Here is a 25,662-nt window from a genome sequence, read left to right as displayed (position 1 = left end):
GGGAGCTGCCTCCTTGTGAGCCACCTTGCAGATTGATAGGCACTTTTCAACAAGGTGGTGTGTAATGACACGGGGGTGGAAAATGCAAAGCAGTTCTTTTGAGAATTTTGAGATACACACAAGTATGTTTTCTGTTAAAATGTAAATAACCTAGCTATTCAAGTATAGGAAAGCTGCACAAGTGACTTGCAACAATTCATTAAGTCCAGATTGCTGTAGTGTAATTTTACACTTTATTTCCATATAGAGTGGCAGAATATTGAGCAATTTGACAGATGAGTGAAAAACTGTATTTTTACTGGGATGGTGACTCTTAAGGTTGCTTCAAATCTGTTACCTTGCAAACTGAAAGCATCCTCAAATTATACCTAAAGAAACACACAACATCTAGTGAAAACTTCAGAAAAGGGACTGGAATTTTCTTTTCTTTGGTATTTTAGCCTGTCTTCTCATTGCTGCTTAATACTGTTCCTTTCATTCTGGTGTCCTGCAATATGATTTGGTAGTGTGTGCTTTCCTGTAGAAGCCATCATTAATGTTGAAAATAGAAAAAAAAAAGCAGCAAATTAATGCTGTAAATATAGCCAATGGAGAAATATAATAAAATGTCCAGCATTACAGGTTTGTTACTTTCAAGTACGGTTTGCTGTGGGCTGTGTTATGTTAGTAAGTCTCCAGCACTTGGTTGAAGGAAATAGCTGAGTCTTCCTGTTTATAGAGGTAGCAGGCAAAAAGTTTCTTCTAAATAAAACTTACACTGAAATTGTAATATTGTCAGCTGCTCAATGTCCTGTAAGCTCCTGTGTCGATTACAAAGTTACTGATAAATAAATCACTGTTATGTTTTGTCTTCTGAGACTTTGTTTTGACAGAAGTTTTGTACACACGCAATAAATTATTTTGGCTTGGGGATAGAAAAAGGAGGAATGTGGTTTTTGGGGAGTTTGTATACTGGACCGAGTATTTCAGTGGTCAGATGTAACCTATGTATACATGATATATACAAAAAAAATATATATTTTTTTCTCTAATTTAGAGCACTTTGCTAAGATTAGGACATCTTTTATGTTTTAAGACTGTCTTGAGATCAAGTGTCACTAACTTTAAAAATATGGAGAGAAGAACGTAGACTGTAAATACAGCGATGCTTTATTACGGCCATAATTTAAAAGCTGTGTAGCCATGTGCATTTACAATTCTGTAATCCTTTTGGCTTTGTGGAGTGCTTTAAGCATCATACAAGTTGATATGAGAAAAAGTGTTTACAGCCCATTTCATAGGGAATATGTAATTCTAATAAGTTTTATGTTCAGGTTGTCTGTAGGTTAGAACTTTGTGTTATAAAGAAAGACACAAAAAGCATCTGCAAAACCTGGGTTTAAAAAAGCAATGTGTAAAGGTGTTTGTCAAGTTTCTATCTAAAAATCCTATGGTGCAATTGTGGTTGTATCTGTCTTGATCATGCAAACTTGCACGTAAGCAGTTAGTTACGTGAAACCTACTGACTTCATGGATCGGGGATACCTTCTGGTATTAAGAAAAATACAAACGTGGCCGTAGTCTGTGTTTCAGAAAAAAGGTGGAGGTGGGGAAATAGTTTTCATTCTTTCCATTCGCTTCCTATGCAAGTATACAGATTGTTCCTTATCCTAATGCCTGAGGAGCTTAGTACAGTCAGTACCATTGTCTCTTCTGCTAGTGAAGAAGTTGCTTTTCCTTGTAGTCCCACCATCCCTGGTATTTTATTCACTTAGATCATGGACATTCATCCTTGTCAAGGAACAGATAGGTAAACTCTTCATTTGAGGCTGTTGAAGTCATGACTTCAGTATGTTTTGGGTTCTTCTCTTGTTTTCCGGCTCTTACTGAAGATGGCTAGGTATGTCTGGAGTACAGAAGCTTCTTGTGGTGAAGTAAGGGCGTAGAGAGCTTGATCACACACTGCTGTAATGATCCCCAGCCCCTCAGGCTGGTGGTGTTGCAGTGTATGAAAACGCCTCATACATAAAATATGATACCATCAAATTCCTGCCGCTTCTGACCTTTAGTAGGGCTCTGAAGCTTCGGTAAGCTGGATTCCTGAAAAATAAAACTGCGTTTCTTAAAGCCACCAAGGACCATCCCCATTTTCCATGTGTGGTGTTTTTCCCCCATGGCATGGTGGGTCCTTGCGTACAGCACTGCCGCGCAGCCCCTCTGCTCAGCCAGACCCCTGGCACCCCTCGGGTCCCCCTCTCCTCCTTCTCTCTAATTAGCCTTTTTGTTCTTTGCTCGGGCCTTTAGCTGCGATAACAGGATTGATGATCCAGAGGAAGAAATTATTCTCCCTGAGCTGTAGAACGGTTTTTTGGCAACACCACCACACAGTTCTGTAGTCAAAAGCTGACCCCTTGTCTTGACCTGTGAAAAACCTACAATTGAAGTGGTGGGTTGTTTGTTGTCTCTTACTGTCCTCTTGGCTTTTCTCCAGAGAGGCTGTCAAAGGTATCAGCTAGGGCAGGTTTTTGTAGCAGGGTTTGCACCGTGGTAGCAGGTTTTGCACACAAAGGTAATGTTTGCATCATTGTAGCAGGGTTTGCAACAATCCCGCAGAAAGAATAAATTGGAAATCACTACTTAATTTTATTATTCGGACTTTCAAGTAAGCCTCACTTCTAGTCTGGCAGATTTTATTTGTTGACTTAGTTGAAAGATCTCTTGACCCCTGTGTTATGAACCAAGCTGGTTCCTTCTATTGACAATTTTTTTTATCAAACAATTAATGGAATTAGTGTGGCTTGTTCTTCCCATTGTATATTCACCAATTTTTAAAGTACAGCTGAAATACAATACTGAGAGTACTACTGAAAAACAAGAGAAGAAACCAGGAGTTTCCATATTTGCCTTTTTGTAAAAAATATGTTTATATCTCTTCTGTTCTTCCAGCAGCATTGTCATAAGCCCTGCCTGAGGATTTCACAACAGTTCAATCCTGTATTTGTAAATAAATCATGATGTTTATTATTGTGACCCATTTTACTGAGAGTACCAAATCTGCTGTCAGCTAAATTCAAAGGAATGACATGGATATAAAGCTGCCTGTACAGATTCCTTTTAAACCGATTTGTGTAGTAGTCTGTGCCATCAGAAGGGTAATTAATTTATGGACTGTACAGCTGTTATACAAAATATGTCAAAACTATGTGGCTGCCAAGTGATCTTCTCATAAGGTCAAACAAAAAATTGTAATAGTTGAAGATCTGAGACTACATCACATTTGCATGTACTAGATGATATTTAAATCAGAGGTATTGTGTTTATGCTGCATGGTCACAAATGGAGATGATGACCCCACCCCTCAGGTGGAAGATTTGGGTTCTGCTGACATATGCAGAGTGTGGAAGCTGAAAGGTGTTCCTAACCATCTAGATCAAGCCAGACTAGCATCTGTGGCTTTTGTTCCTCATTTACGTGCCATATGAAGATGCATGCTTATGTCTGAGCCACCCCAGGATGCATTTCCCATCCCTATCTGCTGCCCAAAGGGTAGCTTTCTATGCACAACAAGGATTGCGCCATCCCAGTGTGGTGCTGAGCCCGTCACCTGCTGTGCAAGCCCTCAGTGTCATCTGCAAATCTCGTGCTGGACATCCTCAGTAAGATTTAGTTTTGTGTGAAGGATTGCCCTTTTTGTCGGTAGTGTTTTCATAAAGGCTTTTCTACTTCCTCACCATCTCTAAGTGGATAGTAATTGTCTGGTGTCTGTCATAAATAGTGGGCTCTTTCAAATCCTGTTGGTTTTTTTACACTTCAAAAGTAGTGAAAAATAAACTGCATTGCAGCAATGTTAGTGGAAACAGCCAACATTTGGAGATGTTTTGATATGGAAGAAAAACATTTAAGCATTTATAGAAGTAGATACTTAATTTTGAAAATGCTGTGTTAGAAAACACTTCTGCAGTTGGTCTGTCCACTGCTGTTTCCCCATTTCTGCGTGGCAAAAGCAATGTTTTCCTTTCTGTTGGCATGAGCTAAATGGTCGGACAGTGGTCACTTAACTATAGCTAGTCCATAACCATAGCTTTGGTTTGACTAAGACTACCAGTTAGTTGTCTTTATGAAGAATTAAACTTTTGCTGAATATTTTCAGGAAGCATAAATGCTTAATATTTATCAGCCTTGTATGATTTACCTGTAGTTTTAAAAATCACTTGTGTAGAACTTGTGTCGTTAAATCAGCATAGGTTCTTGACCAGAGACGAAACTGTGATTATCTCTGCAAAAATACAGACTGCACCTCTCAAGGAGGATGCTGCCCTTTTGCCCCTGGGGAAAGGAAGAGTCTAGGTTGCACGTTTTCATGGGCTACCATATAGAATCCATGTTCTGGGCTGTAGCCTGGAGCATAAAGCCAAATTAAAATTTGCGGGAGAAAGCTTTTCGTGGCTGTGTTTTAGACTTGATGTGTTTTCATCTTGTTTGCTGGCTGGTTCTGTATTGCGCTTGATGGGTAGGCAGGAAAGCAGCTGCAAGCAGCCTGCTGTGCAAGTGCTCCAAGCAGGCAGCGGAAGGCATGCTACAGCTGTGGTTTGAGGTTATGCTCAGTGAAATACCAGCCTTAAAACATTGCCACCCGTCCTACCCTCTACATCGGTCTGCTTCCATCTCCGTCGTGTTGTGCAGCTGATGCAGTAGAAAACCCACCTGACAAAAATAGATATTCAGGTGGTTATTCTTAAAATACGTGTGTGCATTTGGAGGGCTTTGTATTGTGTGGGGGTTTTCTTTTTCGAGTTAGGCAGTGTGGTTTTGGGGAGAAAAATATTTTCCCGATTCAGATCCCTTTCCTGGGATAGTATGACAGAACTGTGTGGCTGCAAACGATCTTTTAATAAGGTCAAACTCTGAATTGTTGTAATAGTTGAAGATCTGAGGCTACATCACATTTGCGTGTACTAGATGATATTTAAATCAGAGAAATTATGTTTATGCTGCGTGGTCACAAATGGAGATGATCACCCCACCCCTCAGGTGGAAGATTTGGGTTCTGCTGACATTTGCAGAGTGTGGAAGCTGAAAGGTGTTCCTAGCCATCTAGATTAAGACAGACCAGCTTAATCCACATGGATTAAGTTGACCGCGTGGACGTGGGTATGGCTGAGTTGTGGAGGACAGCCTCGGGACAACTTTTAAGACCTGGGTACACCTGTTTCTCATGTTTTCTGCATGCTCTCTGTTTGAGAAAAATGCCTGTAGGATGAAGCTCAGTTTAGAGTCTGGGAGGGGGTGACAAGGGAATGGTCTCTGGCACCACTCTGTGCTGCCCGCCATGTCCTGCCCTGGCACTGCTCCCTCGGGAATTTCACTCTCTTCTGTGTCAGTTCTTGTTTCACTCAGTTTTCTGGCAATGAAACATGCTTTACAACTGCAGCTGTTTCCCAATCACCTTAAGTCATCCACAGGCAGAGCTGCTGTTGACAGGCTCAGTTCCCACTGCTCTTTCCAAAGGGTGCTGCCACCTCCCTGCTGCTGCAACAGGGTTCATTGTGCCATATGCCATATGACTGGCCGGGTGAGTTTTCTTGTTTTGGTGCTTGGTTCGCGTTAGTTTGCATGCTGTTCAGTTTCCCAGTGTGCTTCCCTGTGCAGCCCCGCGAGCTGTTGTGCCAGTGCCAGGAGCAGGATGAGGATGGGAGGGATGCGGGAGAAGGGCAGGGATGCTTATTTTAGCAGTCGCGCTGCCATATGCCAACTATAAGTGACCTTAATCATAGCCAAAGGTCCTGCCTTCCATCACTCTTGGTATTAATGCTTCAGAGAACGGGACTTTAATGGGTTTTATTACAGTGCCAGCACCTGGAGTGAAGAGGAGGAGTGAGCAGAGTCTGCTGCATCCCACGGGTGTTAATGGGAGCGCTGGATCCTGCAGGGCTGTCCTTGTCCTTCACTAACCTCGGTACACCTCGCAAGTCTGGCTGGGAGCAGGCCTGACGCAATGAACGTTCTTGACCAAAGCGTGTATTTTAAAACTGCTTAATTTACTTTTGGCTCATCTGATGAGATGGTTCTGATCTGTTGCACTAGTTAGGTGAGTGCAGATTAGATGTGGTTTTAAACAGTCTGGTTTCAGTAAGGTAATTTTTTTCCTCCTTTCTAAGGAAGAAGGAATAGAAGGCTTCAAATCTTTAGGAATTGGGTAATTATTAAAGAAATCATTGTTATTCTCTCTTTTCCATGGGGTGAAGGTAATACTGGAACAGAGATGCATGCAGCTGCTGAACAGTGATGGGGTTAATTGCCAACTGAAACATTGCTGCAGCTCCTTTTCAGGAAAGAAAAAGCAAAATAATTGAAGGATTATTTGCCAGTGGAAACACGATTGATTTCTTTGTATACATATGAAGAAACAAAATTAACTAGTGCTGCCCTCTTGCAGTTCAACAGCAAGACAGTCATTGAACTGGTCTCAGTAGTTATCACTTCATATTGTTTAGGTACAGTTGCAGCTACAGGTTTTCTGAAGGAAAGGTGGGTAGGGGGATTTCCCAGTAATCCTTTGGAGGGAAGATAACAATGAGATTGCCTCGTGCATCAGCTCTTGGATCCTGAAGTTGAAGGACATGAAGAGACCCTGGTTCTGTGAAAACCAATTTCCACATTTCATGTTAACTGCAGATGTTTTCTTAGTAACTGCCAAGGAAACTCAGTAAATAATCTTCCTCTTTTTAATTACTAAAGGTGTCTGTTCTGCAGTCTGTGTGGCTGGGGCTGTGGTGGCTTTGGTGCCACACACCCACCCACCCCCAGTTTCCTTAGCTGGCTCTGGGTCACTGGAAGGCAGTGGCTGGGTTATGGGGCAGGGGACCTGCTTCTTCCTCCTCCTTGTGTCAAAGTGATGACTCCAAAGAGTTCGTGCCCTCCTATGTCTCTCTTCAAAAGCTGGAGGAACAGTTTGCTCCCACCTCTGAAGAACAGGTGGGTTGGAGTGGTTTTCGGTGCGTGAAAGCCTGAAGCGTGTCTAAAATTATTTAGGTTTATAATCTGACATGCTGCCGCGGTCTTTGAGACATCCGCTATTCTTACCAGAACTGTGTAATAATGTTCCTAAATAGCTGTATGTTGAGGACAAACAAACAACAAATGACTCTGTACTTGCGCAATGTGCAGAGCTGTGTTACTGATCTTTGGCTTTATTCTGTCAGATTGAAAAGGGTGGTTTCTTCATGGTGTAACACGGTACTTTGCACCTCCAATATCCTGAGAGGTTTTTTTCTAGGCAAAGGTTACTTTCCTATGTCATATGTGTTTCATTTTGGTCTATGCCATATTTTAAGTAATTCTTTCATCGTTTGTGCCTACCTTAAAATATCTAAAAAGAGTATCTCCTCACCCCCCACCATTCATGTTAAAGAACAGCAGGGAAGAGGAGCTTGAGATGGTATTTAAGCCTGCAAAGGTTAGGGTAGACAGCTGTTGAAGATAGATTACTTAGAAGGATAGGTATGGGCCAGAGCTAGAGGAGTGCAAAATCCTAATGAAGAGTTAAGGCTTTCATGAGACATCTAAAGGCAAATGAAGAAATTTTGATCCAAGTCCTCAGTCCAGCAGGGAACAGGTGATGGGTGGATTGAGATTGCTTCTTCTGTTTTCAGGGTGAATTGTATACAGTGCACCATCTGAAATCTTATTTCAAACGCTGACATTCAGAGGATCGCTCTGAAGGTGCTCTAACATTTGCTTTAGTTCCTTCTGCCTCAGCAGGCATTAAGCTCTGTTTAAAATACTGCCCTAGTGCAACATTCCCCCCGCCCCACGCTGAGGAAATCCATAGTTTTTAGAGCTAAAAATTAGGGCCATAGGTACCTGGAAATACCAGTATTTCATATCTTTTTAGTCCAGTAGGGGATCCCAATCTTTTTTTAAATACATGGTATTTAAAAAAATGATGCTTCTTGCCAGTTCTATGTAATCTGTCGTTGTTGGGAGCACTAACGGCCACTTAAAATTGCAAATCAAGCCTCTTTCTGCGCTCTGTGCTGGGTCTTTACCAGCACGTACAATGTATGTTTGGCCTCATGGCAGATTTTTGCCCACATTTTCTTTCAAGACTTCATAGTTGTGTTAGGAAGGATGTTGAATTTGAAGGGATACCAAATAGTATGTCTGTGCATGTGAAACAATCCTGTGTGCCCAACCCACCGAAGATAAGACTCTGTGTTTCTCCTTGCAATGAAGATTGTTTAATCTGATGATGTGATGCAAGGTAGTGGCAGGGACAAGTTGGAAGCATGAGTTCTTGGTCAATCCTAGTGCCATGACTGCGTGTTGAGGCACATGGTTTCATTAGGGCCCTTTCCTTAATTGTGTGCCCTTTCGTTTTACCCTTTATCGTCTTGCACCATTCAGTTTCTCAGTCCCTTCCTTTTATTAACCATGGTAGTTGGCTGGCAGGCCTCATACTGCAGAGCTGGCTCCAGCTGCCTGCCTGCCTTTTTTTTTAAAAAAAAAAAAAAAAAAAAATCACTGCAGAGGTAGATTCCTCCAGCATGTCAGGGACTGCCGGTAAAGGAAGATACTCCTGAAATCACAATAGGCTGGTAATTCTGGGGAAAACACACAAAACCCATTGTGTGCTGTCTTAACTACATGTGGTGTTATGAACCTTCTTATCAAGTCTTTGTGATGTGTCAGAAAGGGCTGCCCCTCATTTTTTAAATGGAGGCATGGATTTGCCCTCTGTGTGGGATGTGTGCGTGGGGTTGGTTGGGGTTTTTTTTGTTTGTTTGTTTTTTACTATCCCACTGTTGTCTGGAAATCAAAACTTTAATCCAGAGTCATTTAATACGCTTGCAAAGCTTGACGATAATAAACTATTTGAAGTATGATAGAAGAAGCAAAATCTATGCAGTACATATTCACAAATAGTTTTGTTTTGACATTTATCTTGCTGTAGTCATTCTGCCAATTGGCTTCAGGCAGGGCTACCAAAAGAATGAACACATGTTGCATTCATTAGTTCTCATCTGGCTGTGCTTCGTCTTGCAAGGCAGACAGAGTCGTGATGGTGCGAAGCAGACGGTAACGTGTGTGCTACGCGTGCCCGTGTGGTGAGCAGAACCCTCGCTTTGCAAATCTGCTGCTTTTAAGCTGCCGTGTTTTGTTTCGTTTTAATAGAATGGGTTGTGAGTGTGCTGCCAGTGATGTCATGGCTTGCTCGAAAGATGTCATATGAAAAATATTCAGATGCAATGCTACGGGGCCAGCCGCCCCTTCTGCTTCCTCCCCCCTCCGTGTGAACTTCTCACGTCGGGCCTGGCCCGCCGAGGGGTCGGTGGGCGTCGGGCACACGGACGGGCCCGGGGGCGCTTTGTCCCGGCCTGCCCCGTACAGACGAGTCCTTTTCGTTCGTCGCTTGTGGTGGCTCTTCGGGCTCAGCGCGTGCGCGGGCTGGTGGCTTCCGACGGGGAGTGCGGGAGCTGGGGCAGCGGCCGCGGGGGGACGGGGCGGGGGCCGCGCTGCCGGGGCGGGGGGGGAGCCGGGCCGTGCGGGAGCAGCCGCCGGTTTCCCGCTGGGGAGCGGGCCGGGGAGCTCCGCTCCCCCTCAGCCACGGCGGCGGGGCCGTGTGGCGGCGGCGCTGGAGGGGCGGCTGACGTCTGAGGGCTGGCCCCTCCCTGCGGCGGCCGCCGCGGTCTGTCCCCGTCCCACCCCCGGAGCCGCTCGCTCTGCCCGGGGCTGCGGGGAGGCAGCGGCAGCGGGGACCGGCCGCCTCCCGCCCCGCTCTGTGGCCTGGGAGGGGCCGCTGGGAGCCCGCGGCATGCCGGCTCGTCCGGGGCGCGGGGGCTCGCCCTGAGGCCGGCCGGGAGGGCGGCGGGGGCGGGCATGGACGGCAGCAAGGACGGCAGCCTGCCCTGCCTGGCCGCAGCCTGCGACCCCTCGGCGCTCGTCAGCTTCTGCACGGGTAAGGTGCCGGCGGCCGCCGCGCAGCGCGCATGGGGGGTCCCCGGGGGTGCCCTCCGGCGCCCTGCGTTCAGCGGCCCCCTTCCCTGCAGCGGGGAAAGGGAGATCTGTAAAGTAAATACTGGGGTAAATATCTGTCTGTGTGGTTTAAGTGAATGTTGCCGCCCGCAGCGGCGGCAGACAAGGTGTGCGTACTCGGGCTGAGGCGGCTCGCTGCCCCGCAACATCCTAACCTTGAGAAAATTAATTAAAAAAAAAAAAAGTTAAATATGATGTTGATGTATGCGGACAGCAGAGAAAACGACTGGAAGGTGACGATGCTAAGCGAACGCTGGCAGGGCAGGCGGCCCCCGGCGTGGCGGCTCCCGTGGGCGCTCCGTGCCTCCTCGGCAGGTGGGGGGGGTCCCCGGCCCGGGGCGGGGGGGCTGTGCGAGAGCCCCCTTGGCAGCCCTGGGGACGAGAGCCGCTGCTGGTGCCCAAGCTTTCGCTTTGACCCCCCGGGTTTAGGCAGGGCGGAGCGCGGGGAAGCCCCGGCCCGTCAGGCGGCAGCAGAGGGTCGTTCATCGGCGACTCCGACGGGGCGGCTCGGTGGGCTCAGCCCGGGCGCTTGACCAGCGGAGCTACGACCTCCCCTCCCCGCTTTATTTGTACTAAAATTGAAATACTTTAAAGACACTTTCTTTCTTTAAACGGCTGCTATTAACCTAGCCTCTCCCGAGTGCAAGTCAGGTAATGAATAGCAGCATTCTAGCTGCATCAACCAAAAGTATTGTGAGTGAAGTCTTAAAAAGACCAACGAACCAATAGCCCCCACCGACAAATCTCATCCCAGATGAAGCGGATGGCTCCTGTGTGCGGTGGGGAAGGTGTTCCTGCGAATGAAATCGCAGAACAGCGATTCTTTGTTTGCTGATGCACGGCGTGCGGGTTTGGTAAATAGCACAGCATCCTGCACAGAGAAGTGTGCCTTCTGCCCTAAACCGGCATGGGCAGCAGGAAAGCTGGTTTAAAAAACTCCAAACAAAAAACAACAGCAAAAAAACAAAATCAAGGGGCGGTATTTAACACACAGATTTTTATGTGTGTTTAGTGGCAGAAAGGAATGACTTTGCTGCAACGTACTTCCTTAAAGTGAGCAATGTGCTGTGCTTTATCTGCGTCAGAATTCAAAGCATTCCGTTTAGAATTCAAGATGTTGCAACCCTCGGGAAACAGGGAGGGTAGATTGAATATTTTCAAATTACAAGTGCTTCATACAGTCTTTTGCAGGCTTGCAAGGATTTTTACTTTAAAAAAGAAGGGCTAATGTTCAGCTGATTATCTTCAGAACAAAATTCGCAAGAGCAACAATTTTTATAGCTACAAGTTGCGACTTTGTTACTGATGAGTACAGGCTTGTGTTAAGACGTATCTGTTGTCTTCAGTGGCTTTTAGCAAGAGTGCCTGATCGTCTATAAAAAATAGCAGCCTCTCAGACTTGAGCTTGAGGCATCTTGGATTTTGGAAGATAGCATGGCGTGATGGACTTACCTTTGAGATTTGTCTAGTAATCCAGCAAAACAAGGTGCACGGAATACATTCTTTCCTCAATGCGTATGTTCTGCTTTAATTTTTTTCTGCATTTTAGAAAATAATTTTGAGTAAAAACTTGGTGTAGAACTGAGGGTTTTGCTGAATAAGACTTAAAGACAGCATTTATAATTAAAAGAAAATGTGACTTTGGATAGTCTCAGCAGTGTAATGTGTTCTGCTGATTTAAAGCTTGTTTCCTGCTTATGTTATTAGACCTAATATACCTTTACATAAAGTTTGCTGAGCAATGTGTGTTTACTTGCAAGTAAACTCACAGTGATAAGAAGCTGGTATGATGGAGAATCAACAAGTGCTTTGTTCATACGAAATTTCTAACCTCATCCTTGAGAGCTCCTTGCCTTGAGGGCCTTCAGCAACTTTGCAGTGGTAATCAGCAGGAAAAAGCCTGAGATTAAGCTGTAGAAAGAGTTTATTTTTGTAAAACTTTTTGGCCATACATGCTCGTTCTCGCTTTATTAGAAGATTAAGGCTTTGTACTAACAGTATGGTATTTCAGGTGAGGTGTTGGGGGACAACTTCATTTTTTTTAGTAAGTGTCCTATAGTGATATCCTTTTCTATAGGAACTTCTCTACCTTCTCTTTAATTTTGATTTGTTTTGTGCACAGGTATCATTGTACATACACCCAGTTGCTCAGTTCTTGCCAAAGCTAAAAATAAATTCTAATTCTGTAGTGGAGGAACTAGTACTCCCTTTTAACATATGGGATATCAGTGCTGATGGGCAGCTTAATTAGATTTTTAAAAAAGCTTGTTTGATGTCAGTAGGGATGCCTTCTTTTTTTTTCCTACTTGTATTTAATTAGCTGGTTATAACTAAAGCTAAGACAAGGGCTTATGTCATAACACATCCCTTCAGGAAAATCTTAGGTATCAAATTAAACCTGGGCTAGAATTTAGCTTAAGTGATACAGATCAGGATAGAAAATTTCAATTTGACCAAGGAAAATATTTACCTGTAAACAAAACTTCAGTTTGGCACGCTTCTTGATTAAATGTTTGCTTCCAATGACACGACATTGTAAACAGAATTTATAAATGGAAAAAAAACCCCAACACCAATGTCCTCAGATTTGTAGGCATTATTGCTTGCAGAATCTTAGATTGATTTGTATGCATTTATCTTTAATGTTAAGATTAGTAGAGAGTTTTCTTGGGGGGTGTTTCACAGTGGGGATTTGCTAGTTGCTGGAGGTGTTGATGGTAAAGGTGGTGGTCATCTTGCGGTGGCCCTGCAGGGTTTCTACAGGGGTGAGACCAAGCCCTCCTCAGGCTTGGTGCTGCGCACCAGGGGCTCTCACCGTGCCATGGAGGGCAGCTCGGCCAGCAGAAGCTTTGTTCTCTGCCTCGCTGGCAGGGAGCGACGGTGCCCGGTGCATGGTGCTGTTCCTGCTGCCTCGCTTCCCTGCCTGCGCGCTTGCAGAGAAGTACTTACTTCGAGTTAGTATCTTACGTAAGGAACTTTGGTTTAAGTATTTAGATGTCACAAGGGCATTTTTCTTTCTAGTGCCTATGACGTAGGCAAAAATAGACAAATTTGACATAGAAGTCCTACTTGCAGCTTGATATTCTACCTAAAATAGTTAGGTACTGGATGGGGACTAGTTAAATAAACCAAGTAGCAGCCTGTTTCAGGGGATTACATCTTGCTAAACAGTTTGTTTCTTGTCTTGCACTGCCACAACTACAACATTTGTGTTGATGCAGTGAAGCCTGTCTAAACAAGACAGCTTTTGTTGTAATTGCATTGAAAACTTTTCAGCTAGCCTTACTCTAGGTGCTACCAGTAATAATGATGATAAATACAAAACTCCATATCACTATCTTAATACTTATAAAAAAAAAACAACTAAAAAAAAGTCTGAAAAAGTCTGTATCCTCTTAGTTGATTCACCTAGAATGTTACAATATTCAGTGTTTGATTGAAAATTTAACTTGCTGTGGATTTTTGTGCATTTGACACGCAATTTAACTATGTGAGAGTCAGTGCTGTCATAGCTAGTTGTTTTAAAACTAGTTTAAATTATTTGTAATGTGTACTTGTTAAGTAATCAGTCTGTGTTGTCATTTCCATCTCCCAGAAGTATCAGACTCAGAGCAAGTTCTCCTGCCTTCAGCTGACACATTTTTACAAAGGAGGGTGAATTCCCAGCAGCCTGCCTTATGAACCTACACGGCTTACCTAGTACAAGAATTCCAACTGGCAGGACCCAGGGGAAAGGCTTTTGTCATACCACGAGTATGAATCCAGAGTTCAGTGAGCAGCCATTTGTACTGGGGGATGAGGGTCAGGCTTGCTAATAGGCCCAAAACTCATTTAAGCATTTTTGCTCTCGGGAAGTTATATCAGTGAGGAGGTTTAGAGGATTAAAAACTATATTAGAATAGTATTGTCCACAGTCTTGGGCTAGAAATTTGTTAGTAGCTTCTCTGAACTTGCTTTCCTGTTTTCCAGAAAAAAACCCCCAACATTTGATAGGAGCACACTTAAAGAACCACAGTGAGTTTCCTGGCTGAAGGAGGCAGAGTGTTTTATTCTCTAGAAATAATGAAATGCAACCCAGCTATTCTGTAAGACCTGGAGCTCCTTCTGCCCAAGGTTGCGGTAGTCCAAATGCTTTGGGCTTTATTTTGGGGAAAATTCTTTGCTTCCTATTGGTCCCCTGAAAGAAGGGCAAACTGGTCTCTGCCAGGAAGAGCAGTAGTCACCAAGAAAAGAATGCAAATGGTTGCATTTTTGCAGACGTGGTCATTCATGCTTGTAATCGATGGGCTTAAACGCCTGGAAATGGAGCTTTCCAAATGTAGCAATGGATGGGGAATTACTCTCCTTTTGTGTGCTTCTTTGCTTATTATGCTGTACTTTATAGAATGGAATTATGACAGCCACCACTTTTTGCTGGCATAATTTTCCACACCAGTTTGACATCTTCAGCTAGGATTCTTGTCTGATGTTTAAAGGTGAAATTCCATCTCATTATACCATTGCTGCCTCTTACACAGCAATAAATCTACTACAATTTGCAGGATAACGTATACTTATTTTTAAGTTCTACTTCCTTATCGGGTCAGTATAATTTTACTTACTACCTTCTACTAGTTCGGCAGAGTGAAATGAAGCTTTTATTGAGTGGTTATACTGAGTGATTATAAGTACAGTTGGACTGAGCAGTGTTTACTTGCTTTGTGAGTTAACTGAGCCTATGCTTAATGAAGTGAGCTGTAAGCTAGATGGGCTAGCTGTTTCCAGGCTTCATTACATTAAATTTATTGTCAGAGTGCTATTTCCTCTTCAGATGCTACCCCCTGTCCAGGTAACTGAGGGAAGGGAAGTGGCTGGTGTGACACAGCGGTGCACACACAGTACAGACTGGTGCAGTGCCAGTCGTGCAGAGTGTGGGGATCCCTCTGTCAGGTCACACACACTGTTTGACTCTGCATGTCGCACACTGTAGATGTTTGCACGTACTCAGCTTGTTAAAAATCTTCCAATGTCTGTCTTGACTGAGAAACCAAAATAGTGCCATCAGGTACATATTTTGCTAAATAACTGCTTTATTAATCTGTAGCATGTGACTAAATACCTGCAGTATTGTCCTGTAGCAGAAGTGCTATGTAGATACAACATAAAATTACCACTATCATAAAGGTGTCCATAGGAGTTTGCATCTCACACTGTTTAGAAGGTTAATACTTACCCTGACTCAATGGGAAAAACTTGATTTCTTTAACTTGATATTTACCCTTTAAAAATGTGGTTACGTTTTTTGGTAATGTTTCTTCTGCTTTGCCTGTTTGGCGTCTTGCTTCTAACAGTTCTAGGAATATGTGTTAATCATCAAAAGGGGGTTGAGGAGATAATGATGACTTGTGGATGATAATGGTTAGCGTTTTCTTAGCAGTCGCAGAAGGCAATTGCAAGGTGAAGTAACTGCAAGCCATGCTTGGAAGCTGCTGACGTATCAAAACCAGTGAAATATCAAAGGTGCAGTTGACTCAGCAAACTTGTTAAAGGTCAGATAAAAAAGTTCAGACTGCACACACTTTCTCAGCACTGAGTCTTTGCTCTCAAACTTTGAGTAATGCCCAGATTATGAAACCTAAGAAAGTATCTTTATGAACCCTGCGTCACGCTGCTGCTTCACATGGATAGGAAAACTAATCAGGAAAGCAGCAGCATTGGAAGAGCTCCCTTTTGCAGCATGCAGAACTAAAGTGCTTCTTCAACCTGCCTCTTCTGCAGTGAGCCAAAGCAGTTCTGAGAGCAGAACTTGCAAAGAAACACAGAAAACATGCCTGACCTACAGATCCCATCCTGTGAACAGGGAAGGAGAAGGAATGACCAGACATGACAGTCATTAGTCACAGTGGTTTATTGTGTGATGAGAAGATGCTCTGATGTATCATAAAAACAGATGGAATTTAGGTGTCGTGTCTTCTGCTTTTGCTTTTCTCTCCCAGCATCTTTTTTGTGCTTCGTGTGCTCTAAAAATGCATTGATTTGTTGGGGTTTGCCCTTGTTTCCTCTTTGGAAGCATTTAAAACCATGAGAATACCGCAGTCAGACCTCTGATACCTATGAAATGCATCACAGGGAGCATTCCCTTCCACGAGAAGCTGAGTTGGTCTTCCAGGTTTTTGCATGCTTCTGCCACCGTTGCTTTTACCCATTTTGCTCTGTGGCTTTAGTGGCATGGTATCTTGAGCAATAAGGTTTTTGGGAGTTAGTTTTCTTAGGTGATAAAGGGGCAAAAATCAGAGCTGGAAGTGGCTTTTGATTCCTGAGTGGCTTGTGCTGACCACGTACAATTTCTGTATTGGGGTTACATTATGTGGCCGGCGGTGGGGTGGCCCTGGGGGCTGTTGAGCAGGGGTTTGGCAGGGGCAAAGCCGTGCTGCTGGCTGTGCTCCCTCCACGCCAGAGCAGTGGTGCTACTGGAGAAGGGTCACTTGTCCTCTCTGCTAGAGGGTTGACGCCAGGAGGTCTTCCCCAGCTCTCTCAACGGCTGTGTTTCGTGTCATGCTCTTGTGCGAGGGCTTTTTGCTATGTAAGCTGCAAGTCGCAAGGGGTGGCCACACCTAGCTGGCGTGCAGGCTTGCACATGGGTTGCAAAGGGTTAAGTGAAGGTGGGAATTTACAGCATGTTGACACAGTAAGTTACTAAATGTAGATTAGTAGGTGAAACAACCTGGCGTTTAGTCTTGAGTAAGAGCTTGTGCTTGAGTAGTTACCACATGGAAGCTGTGGTGCTGTTAACTCCCTCTTGGGCTCACTCCCTGGTGGTTTAGGTGGCCGTCCCCCGGGTCACAGCCCAAAGAACATTCTCATACTTGCTCGGTTTTAATTCTTTCATGCTAACACTAATGATAAAATACAATTCATAAAATGAGATTATCGGAAAGGTTAGAAGATGCTGAAAATGTATAAAACAATTTTGTTATTGACGTATTCTGTTGAGGGGGAGGGGGGATCCTTTTCATGCATGAAGGATCCTGTTATTTTGGTTGCCAGTATTATATAGAAATAGCATGCTTCTGGATGGTTCTTATATGTATAAATATCTGAATTAGTATAGCTAATGCTTAACAAGTGTGCGCAGAATGAATGAATCTTAAAGCATAAGCATTAGATGATTAAACTGGGTAATTCTGTTTGAGATGATAGCTACTTTCAGAATAAATACTATTTTTTTGGCTTTAGATTGTTCCCCCCACAGATACGATACACAATTAGAGAAATTTCCAGGATTTTTAAAAGAGAACTGAATTGCAGACACTGGAGACCGATGATATATAGCTTTTTCCAATACATTTTTCACTTCATTAATTTGAAGTGTATTAGTATGAAACTGTAAATTTTATTTCTGTGGGTTGCGGGCAGGCTTTACCTAGCATTGCTGTTCCTGATCTCTTCTTAAAAGCTGGAAGTGATGCCCAGTGTACTGAAGAGCTTTGAGGAAGGTGTGCAAGGGAGCGATGGCTGGCATGGCAGGTTGTGTGGCAATGCAGAGGCTGCCCAGTTGCATTGGTGCTGGTGTGCATTTGTAGCAAAATACTCCTTCTCTTTTTGAACTTCTGTATTTTAGCACATAAAGATTCCTCTTTCTGAGGAGACTTTGACTGATGTCAGTTCTTGATTAATTAATGACTTGATTTTGGGGAAGAAGGAGGAAAACGGGAAAAAATGCAGCTTAATTCTGGCTTGTGACACTGCTGTTACTTAGTCCACACCAGATTTAATTCTTGTTTCCCTATCAAGTATTTGTGGTACTTGATCATTTCTAATACTAGACACATCCATGATCAGTCCTGTCTCCCTTGATATTTGTAGGGATCTTTTCTGTACCTAAAAACTGTTGCTTTGTAGCAAATAGTAGGAAAAGAAACCTGGAATATTTTTTTTTTGCTTCACAGGCTCCATCTGTGGAAAGAACAGATGAGTAATCTGTTTATAATACAAGGTGTGATGTATTAAAGCAACTTTGATAGAAACATGATCTCTTTTGGGTTTACAAAATTTGGCAAACTTTCCACATAAGAAATGTATGTGTTTTCCTACAGGACCCTTTGAGAAGGAAGGAAAAGGTATCCCTATGAAAAGGCATATGTTTTTCCCATGCAGGCAAATTCCATGCATGCATTCATGATGGTTTCATATGATTTATCAGTAGCAATTGTGACACTTCAGTTTTGTGCATGACTTCCATGTAAAATATGTTCAAGGTGAAATCTTAGAAGGTCTTAGCCTGCCTGTGTTGTCCAGCATGTTCTGTTTGGTGATTGTTTTTTCTCTGGGAAGTTGTATCATCCCATAACACTGTGTCTGTGTGTTTGTGTTTGCTTGCAGGTGAATTGGTTCCTGAAGCCTGCTTTATGGCTTAGCCTAAATAAAGATGAGACCTAATTCCTTCTTTTCCAGTGGACTTTTCCATTTTAGGTATAATAGTGCCAGGATTAGCAACTGAAATTGTCATTGAAACTGGCTTCATTTTCATGTATTATTTTCTGTGGAAGCAGCTTAACTATAATGTTTTAAAGTACATGTGTAGTCACACATACCGAAGTCTGTTATGCTCTTCAAGATTTCTTCATCAATTAAGCCAGTTTAATTTCACAGTTACTGCATTTTTTTGTGGAGCATTTGTGGAAACTTACTTTTGATAGTGCCCATGCGAAGGAAAACGTGGCAATGGTTGATGGTAGATCTGCCGTCTGAATTGTTTAAAATAGTATCTTTCTTTGTAAAATAATAAATTTTAATATTAAATACTTCTGCAGCTGTTCAGATGTGGTGGGTTGCAGAACGGCAGGATCGATGCCCAAGCAGTCAGCCACAGTGGCAGGCAAGGTGTGAGCAATGCTTTCCGCCCACACCTTGTTTATAGGTGTTAACTTCAAAGCTTTGCTGGGGCTGTTTATTTGCTAACATAATAATAATAAAAAAGGAGTTTAACTAAACAACTAGTTGGGTTTTTAATTACATTTATGCTTGGTTCCCCTTTCTGAGGGTGGCTGTTGACTTATACCGGTATAGCTATTTCTGCTTGCTGTCTGGTCTGAAACGTTTTCTGTGACATACAATGTGAAAATATTCCCTTTTATTTCCCAATACTTGCTCCTCTGTAGTAACTGAAATGGAGATTGTGACTAATGTGTGATGAGTAGTTGCAGATACCACCTTGCAGGTTGGCTGTGTGGGAGTCGTGCAGCTTGTGCTTTATTCTTGAAACTAAGCAGAGAGCAGTGGCTATAACACGAGTAGTTTGTACAGAGAGGTTTTAGTTCCTTTCTATGCAAAAAAAAACGCCGAACAAAACCTTGCAAAACTGCTGTTTATTTGGTTCCACCTGGAAGAAGCAGTAGTTGTTGTAGAGGTGTTCCTCTAGTACAAAAGCTGCAAGCAGTGGCAGCATCTGGGGAGGCGTCTTGGTGGAGGTAAATGAAAGTAGGATTTTGGCTGCTGCTGTTGCAAGTGTTGAGCTGGATCTAACTTGTGATCAGAGAGATTTAGTCTCATGCTCCCAAGGAACAGTGAACTTTTAAAAATATCAAAAGCACACCTTATGTCTGTTCTTGCCTACAAGGTACAGGAGAGGTTTAATGACCGCAAGACCAGGTTTCCTGCTGCAATAGTGAGTGTAAGGTTTTCAGTGCGGAGCTGGGATAAGAGGTGCCTCCTGCAGGAGATGCTGCCCGCTGGGTCGGAGCGTGATGGGCACGCAAGTGTGACTGGTTGCCCTGGGCCGGCTGCAGCAGCGCCTCAGCTCTGGTGGGTGGTCACAGGACAAAACTAGACATGGGGATTAATACTCCTTTATAATTATTACTCCCTCTTAATAGAGCTTATTTTTTACATTGTCATCCTTAGCTTTTGGATAAGGAAATGTAAAGAAGGATGATAACTTTTCAAGGTCACTTTAGCTTGTCAGAAAGAAAGTTGGCATTTTACTGAATGGGCTCTGGTACGGAGAGGTAATGAGGCAGTGACGTATAGGGCTCTGCATAAGTGGAAGAAATTCCTATACCTGAAATACCAGAAAACTAAGATCAGGCAGTGAGTTGCTAAGTCTCTTTCCAAACAGATTTTACCTTTATCTGAAATCACCGTGTCCTGTGACTTGGAGAGATAAGAGCCTTCAGATACCCTGCTGTGTACAGCAGCCCTGGTGCCTCTCCCCTCCTCTGGTGTAAGCGCATTTCTGCTGAGCACAGAAACCCACCGGGTACCACTCTGCCCTGCAGAGCCCAAAGGGAGGGCTTCCCCCGCAGGGTAGGGGAAGCGTTTTGGGAGAGGGACCTCCGAGTGCCCAGGGGGATGCCAGTGCCATGAAACCAAATTACTGTGAGTTGGTGGCCTGTGGAGAGCCGCCAGCCTCCCTGGGAGGGGGTGCAGGACTGTCCCATGGGAAGAGTGTGGCATCCTGCCCTCCCGTCAAGGTACCCGTGAGAGGCTCGCTGTGAATTTGGGGGAGTGCTGCTGAGCAGGGGTGTCTGCGCTTAAAGGCTGAATTTGGGGCCTGAAATGATGCTGCAGAGGACAAGCTTAAGCAGTTTTCCCTTAAGCACAAAGGAAAATGAAGTTGAGCGAGAACAGCGTGCACTGTGTCTGTGTTTGGTATCGATATCAAGAAGTGAATCTCTTTAATGTGGCAGTACACTAATACTGGTATTTTTATATGCATATCCAGCATTTCAATAGGAGGCTATTCTTGTTGCGTAAACATAATACTAAGCCTGCAAGATAACATCCTATTGCCTGTGAAACACAAGCAACCACTGACAGCTGCACAACCTTTACAAACCAGATTTGTAAGTGAACACTAAGGGCAAAAAAGTATTTCTTCGGGAAAGGAAATAAATAAAATAGACCAGCACTCTTATTTTTCCTGACTTGTTGGATTTTTTCATAGTGGCATTTATGATAGAGCAGCTTAGAGTAGCGTAGAATGAGATCAAAGAAACATAGTTTGTACAGTGGTATTTTTGATGTTACAAATTAGATATCAGTCCTGGGGGAAAGAAAAAAGAGCAGTATAATGAAGCAGCCAGAACAACAAATTTCAGAAATGTTCCAACACTTTTAATTACAGTGATAATGTCTAACTTGATTGCTCGATAACAGAAGCTGGAGATTATTAATTTGTGTTTCAGGATTTGAGATTAGTAAAATTTTGAAATAAACATTGCATGGTACAAAACAAATTGTATCTGTAAAAGAAGAGGGTATGTTGCTTTGCCTGATGTTATCTCACTTAATGATTTCAGTGCTTTTCTGTTTTGCTGCTGAAATTATACCCTAGAATTGATGAGAATATGGCAAGCTTCAACGAGTAGAAACAATTTTTCTCCAGGACAAGAACATTTTTATGTTCTTGTTAAAAGCATATCACAAACAAAAACTCAGGTAAGTTTGCTGCCTGAATAAACAATAAATATTTAAGGTGTTGGCAGGTTTCTGTAAGTTTCAGAGTAAAAGTATGTTGGTACTACTGAATTCAGATGTTTTGCAGCAGAGGAGATGCACTACAGTGATGGGGGACACTGGACTTCCTATACTTTGTTACAGTCTAAAGATTGAATGTTTTGCAAACTTGGATTTTATTGGCACATTACTGGAAAAAATATATTGGAAATATTTTGGAAAATCAGAGGTAACCTTTATGAACTGGGGTTTAATTTCTGACAACAAGATACCCTACATATATGGACCGTTCTCTGAGCAGGAATTATCACCATCGCTCTGACAAAAGCAGTTAAAAAATAAGTGGCATGGGGACAGGGAGGGCTGCAAGGGACAGGTGGAGAATCTGAGATTACTGTGAGTACTCTTTATTTCTTTTTTCCCCCTCCTTTGCCCTCCCTTTCCATTTACAAGCCTTCACACCAACTTCCTTGCCTGCAAATGAGTTTGCAAAATACTCCAGGAAAACCAGAGTGTTTCAGGTGATCCCATGTTTTTTGGTGAACTGTGCAATGTTTGCTGGATTTGTGACGTTTTCAATAGCGGTACTTTTGTCTGAGCCTGAATATGGTTATTATTATCCTTTGTTGTGTTGAGCAGATCATTGACAATTGATGCTGTCTTTTGTAGATTTATGCAGTAATGACATATGGTTAAAGAAAAGTGTTATGAGTGGGAAGTCAAAGACTTAACATGAAAGTCAGAATTGGGGTAGTCTCTCAAGCCTATATTTAATCTTGTGGACTGTACAGTATTAAGATGCAGCCTTTAATTGCTTGATCATAGCTCCCCCAAGTCAGAACTTGGAAAAGGTGACTTTGCCTAAAAAGCAGTTGCTTGGTATTTTGAGTTGCCTTTGTTTTCTTTGCATGTCTCCCTGTTATGTTTATGGCAAGGCTTTTAGTCTTGCTTTTCAAATACGTGCATGAATTTAAATATCGACTGCTGTAGTACTTACAGTAGTGCCTCAGTAGCCCGTAAGTGTTAAGTTTTATGCGGTGTGGGACTATGGTTGTATTTAGCAGATGAAGAGTGAAGTTAAAAAGAGATTAAGGTCAAAAGCATCTGCTAATTATCTGAATTTCTAATTAAGTAATTGCCCAATTTGAAACGCTGAAGACTTGATTGTCAAAGTGCATGGGTAGGACAGTCCTGTAGGCATCAAGAGCCTGACCACTTCTGGCCACCCACCTGTGAGAGCTCATCACTTTTCAATGCTGGTGTCCAGTGTTTCAAGTTAGGCAGGACATGCAGGTTTTTCCTCCCTCCGTGCAGCCTTGGGAGTGTGGGAGAGATGCTGTCCTGCTTTGGCCACCCTGGAGCCCCAGGCAGTGTCTGGCTTCCCCTCTGTCCTGCAGAGCTGGAGCCTGTTGGTCCTGCGTGGGGTGGCTAGGGTGCCATCTGCTCGTGGTGCAGAACCCTTGGTGGAGAGGACGGTGTCAGAGATCCAGTCCCTCTTCAGCATGTGAGAAGTTGTTTCGTTAGAAAATTTTAATTAGATCCATTTGGGCATGAGGGAGGATAGGGGAAGTGAATCCAGGTCCTGAAAATTTTAGCTTACATAGTTTCATGCTTGGTGAAGTTATTAATTTTTAAATTAGCATTTTATCATGGAGATGTTCTAATGCTTCTAGCACAACATGAAATACTTTCAACAGAGGAGTAGTAATACATGTGTGCTGGAGCGTTGTTTTTAATGCATGCCTAACTTAGAGCAGCTCGTTGCAGCTGTCTCTTTGATTGCTGCAGGAGCTTCCAGGCATATGTGTTAGAAAAGATGCTCTCAGCCCCTCTTTCTGTTATGACGTGAAAATAGAGTGGCATCAGATATTAGACTGGGATTGCTGCTGAGAGAATTACGTGGGGGATCCCAGGCGTGTACCTGTAACCACCATGAGTTCTGTCTACAGAGGGCAGAGGTTGCTCACCTGTTGCAGAAACACTATTTTGGAAGGTAAGGGCATGTCGTGTTGGTGGAAGGCCAAGCACCGAGGAGTCCTGAGCTTCAGAACAGTATCAGGAACATCAAGAGCTAAGCAGTGTTAGAGGAAGAAAAATACTTAAAAACCGCGGGACTTCTTCAGTGGTGAAAATCCCGTGAATGATCCTACTGATGCATCGTAATGGCGGTGGAGCTGATACAAAGTGTTCAGTTGGGGAAGGATACGTGACAGCACCAGCCTAATTACCTGCCTCTTCAAGTAATTACATGGATACCAATGTCAAATATGAGAAGTGTATGTAAGTGTTGGCTTTGTTTTGCTTTCTCAGTCTACCCATCAAAACTTGTATTGGCAAGTACAAAGTCTGATCTGTTTCTTCTTAGAACTTGTATGCCCAATAAATTATAGTTACCAGAAACTTGGGCAAGCGGAACACTCGTGTTGGTCAAATACAGCACGGGTGGAGTTATGCCCTGCAATTCTCATGCTGATGTATTTCTAGATTATCTGTATTAAAAATAATATGAGTGTTTGCAGCAGCAGATGCACGGGCTTATTACAAATATATTTTTATCATAACTTCTGTTTATTACAAAGTTATTTTTTCAGGATGTTTTTGTATCTTCTTTTATTTTTTCTCTCCCTTGGTTTTTTCGTGTCAGGAAAAAAATAGATATGAAAGCCTGTGTGCACAAATATGTTTAGCATATACAAACAGAGCTACTAATTGTTAGGGTTAAAGTGGCAGATCATCTTACATGTCAGACCAACCCTTTAAAATGAGATTGCCTGAAAACATAGATGACGTACTATATAATGTAATGGTGCAGTAGTAGGCTCGTGGGCATAAACTTGATTCAAATAAACCATAAAGCAGCCCACAAATAGAAAAGATCAGTAGCAACTACTGCATTGCAGAGCATTCATGTGCTATAGTAAAATTATATCATGGATCATCTATAGACTAAAACCTGCAGTTGTATAATGAAAATATGTCATGCTTAATTGAAAATTCCTAAGGAAGCTTTGTCCAATGTAGTTAATATGTTTTTTTTTCTTTTAATGCTGTGCTGTAATGATTTAAATTTCTACTTTATGGCCCTTTTGTTTTTCTAAATTGAATTTTGGGCTGTATGATTATCTATACAGTTACATACAGACCTGTTCAGTTCTATTCCAGGTGGACCAGTTCAAGTCATGCATAAATTCTCAACAACACAAATTATATTGCTTTCAGAGTTTTGGCTGAGGTTTTTAGACACAGTCTAGATTTTCAGACTTGAGTGAGGGTTGGTGGGAGTTGTCTGGGGTTGGGGAGGCTGGGTTGTTTGTTGTTTGTGGGGGTTTTATGGTCAGGTTCTGTATCCATCATTTAACATGGTGGATTGCACTGATGTATTTTAAAGTGAGTAATAAGCAATCTTTTTACATGGTTTATGATTAAAAATGCAGATGAGCGTTGGGAAGCTCACTTCTGATGTTTAAGGCACTATCCCCTAGACATCGTGCTCTTAATTTATGGTCTGATTCTGCAGTAGGATCTGTGCAAATAGATTTACTGCTTGCTGTGGACTTGTTAGATGGCTTGTGAAAGGCTAGTGGAGAGTAATATGTCCTTTTTTTTATTTTTATTAACTAGCTTGTAGGGGACTAAAATAAGATTGAACTATACAATGTTAAATAATCTCATGAGCTGTACAAGGAAGGCAGTTTTGTCAACATGATGGCCCTTGTGCAGCATCAACCCTGAGAAGATGAGTAGTGTTTGACCACATGCAGCTTTACTGAAAACCTAAAGAAATGGCTGTGGAAGAGAGAAATGTAAGGTTTAGCTAGGGTTGGAAGTGCTAACATGCAGTGTATGAGAGCCATGAGTTGGCAGCCACTGTCTGCAGTCAATGAGTTACCTGTACCCATCTCAAAACATCTGCATTATTGTTTTACAAGAAAGTAAAGAAAGAACTTATGCTTTGTCTCTGGCAATAAGTGTGGTATCAAGCAGAGCATTGTTTTAAATTCTGAATGGAAAAATTGGGGAGATTAGGGAAAGAGAACAAAGAAGTAGCAAAGGAGGTCAAATACATGTGGGGTAATTGAGAATGTCTTGCATTTGCAGGAAGGGAGAATTTGGGGAGAACTTCCCACAGCACTTCCATGGCACCAGGTCTAGCTTCTAGGGACACGTTAGAACTTAAAACTAATACAGTATCATTGTATCATGGGGGGGGGG

At 42.9% G+C, this 25,662-nt stretch overlaps 1 protein-coding gene across 7 annotated transcripts in view; it reads left to right on the top strand.

Annotated features, from left to right (window-relative positions):
- The window catches only part of EML4 (EMAP like 4), a 163,460-nt gene that overhangs the window by 58,635 nt on the left and 79,163 nt on the right, over positions 1-25,662 (top strand). The window contains exon 1 of one of the 7 annotated variants that reach the window (XM_080408410.1): positions 9,541-9,937. The exons of 3 other annotated variants lie outside the window; for them this stretch is intronic. In XM_080408410.1, the coding sequence (XP_080264536.1) occupies positions 9,859-9,937 (79 nt within the window). In that variant the 5' untranslated portion in view covers positions 9,541-9,858. Of the gene's footprint in view, positions 1-9,540; positions 9,938-25,662 lie in introns of those variants that run through there. 3 more of the 7 variants (XM_080408409.1, XM_080408405.1, XM_080408404.1) reach the window with 3 other exon arrangements.

The sequence above is a fragment of the Falco punctatus genome (genome assembly GCF_963210335.1).
Source record: "Falco punctatus genome assembly, chromosome: 12".
In the NCBI taxonomy this organism is placed as follows: Eukaryota; Metazoa; Chordata; class Aves; order Falconiformes; family Falconidae; genus Falco; species Falco punctatus.
The sequence above is the reverse complement of the archived record's forward strand: the minus strand, read 5'-3'. Positions and strand labels throughout refer to the sequence as shown.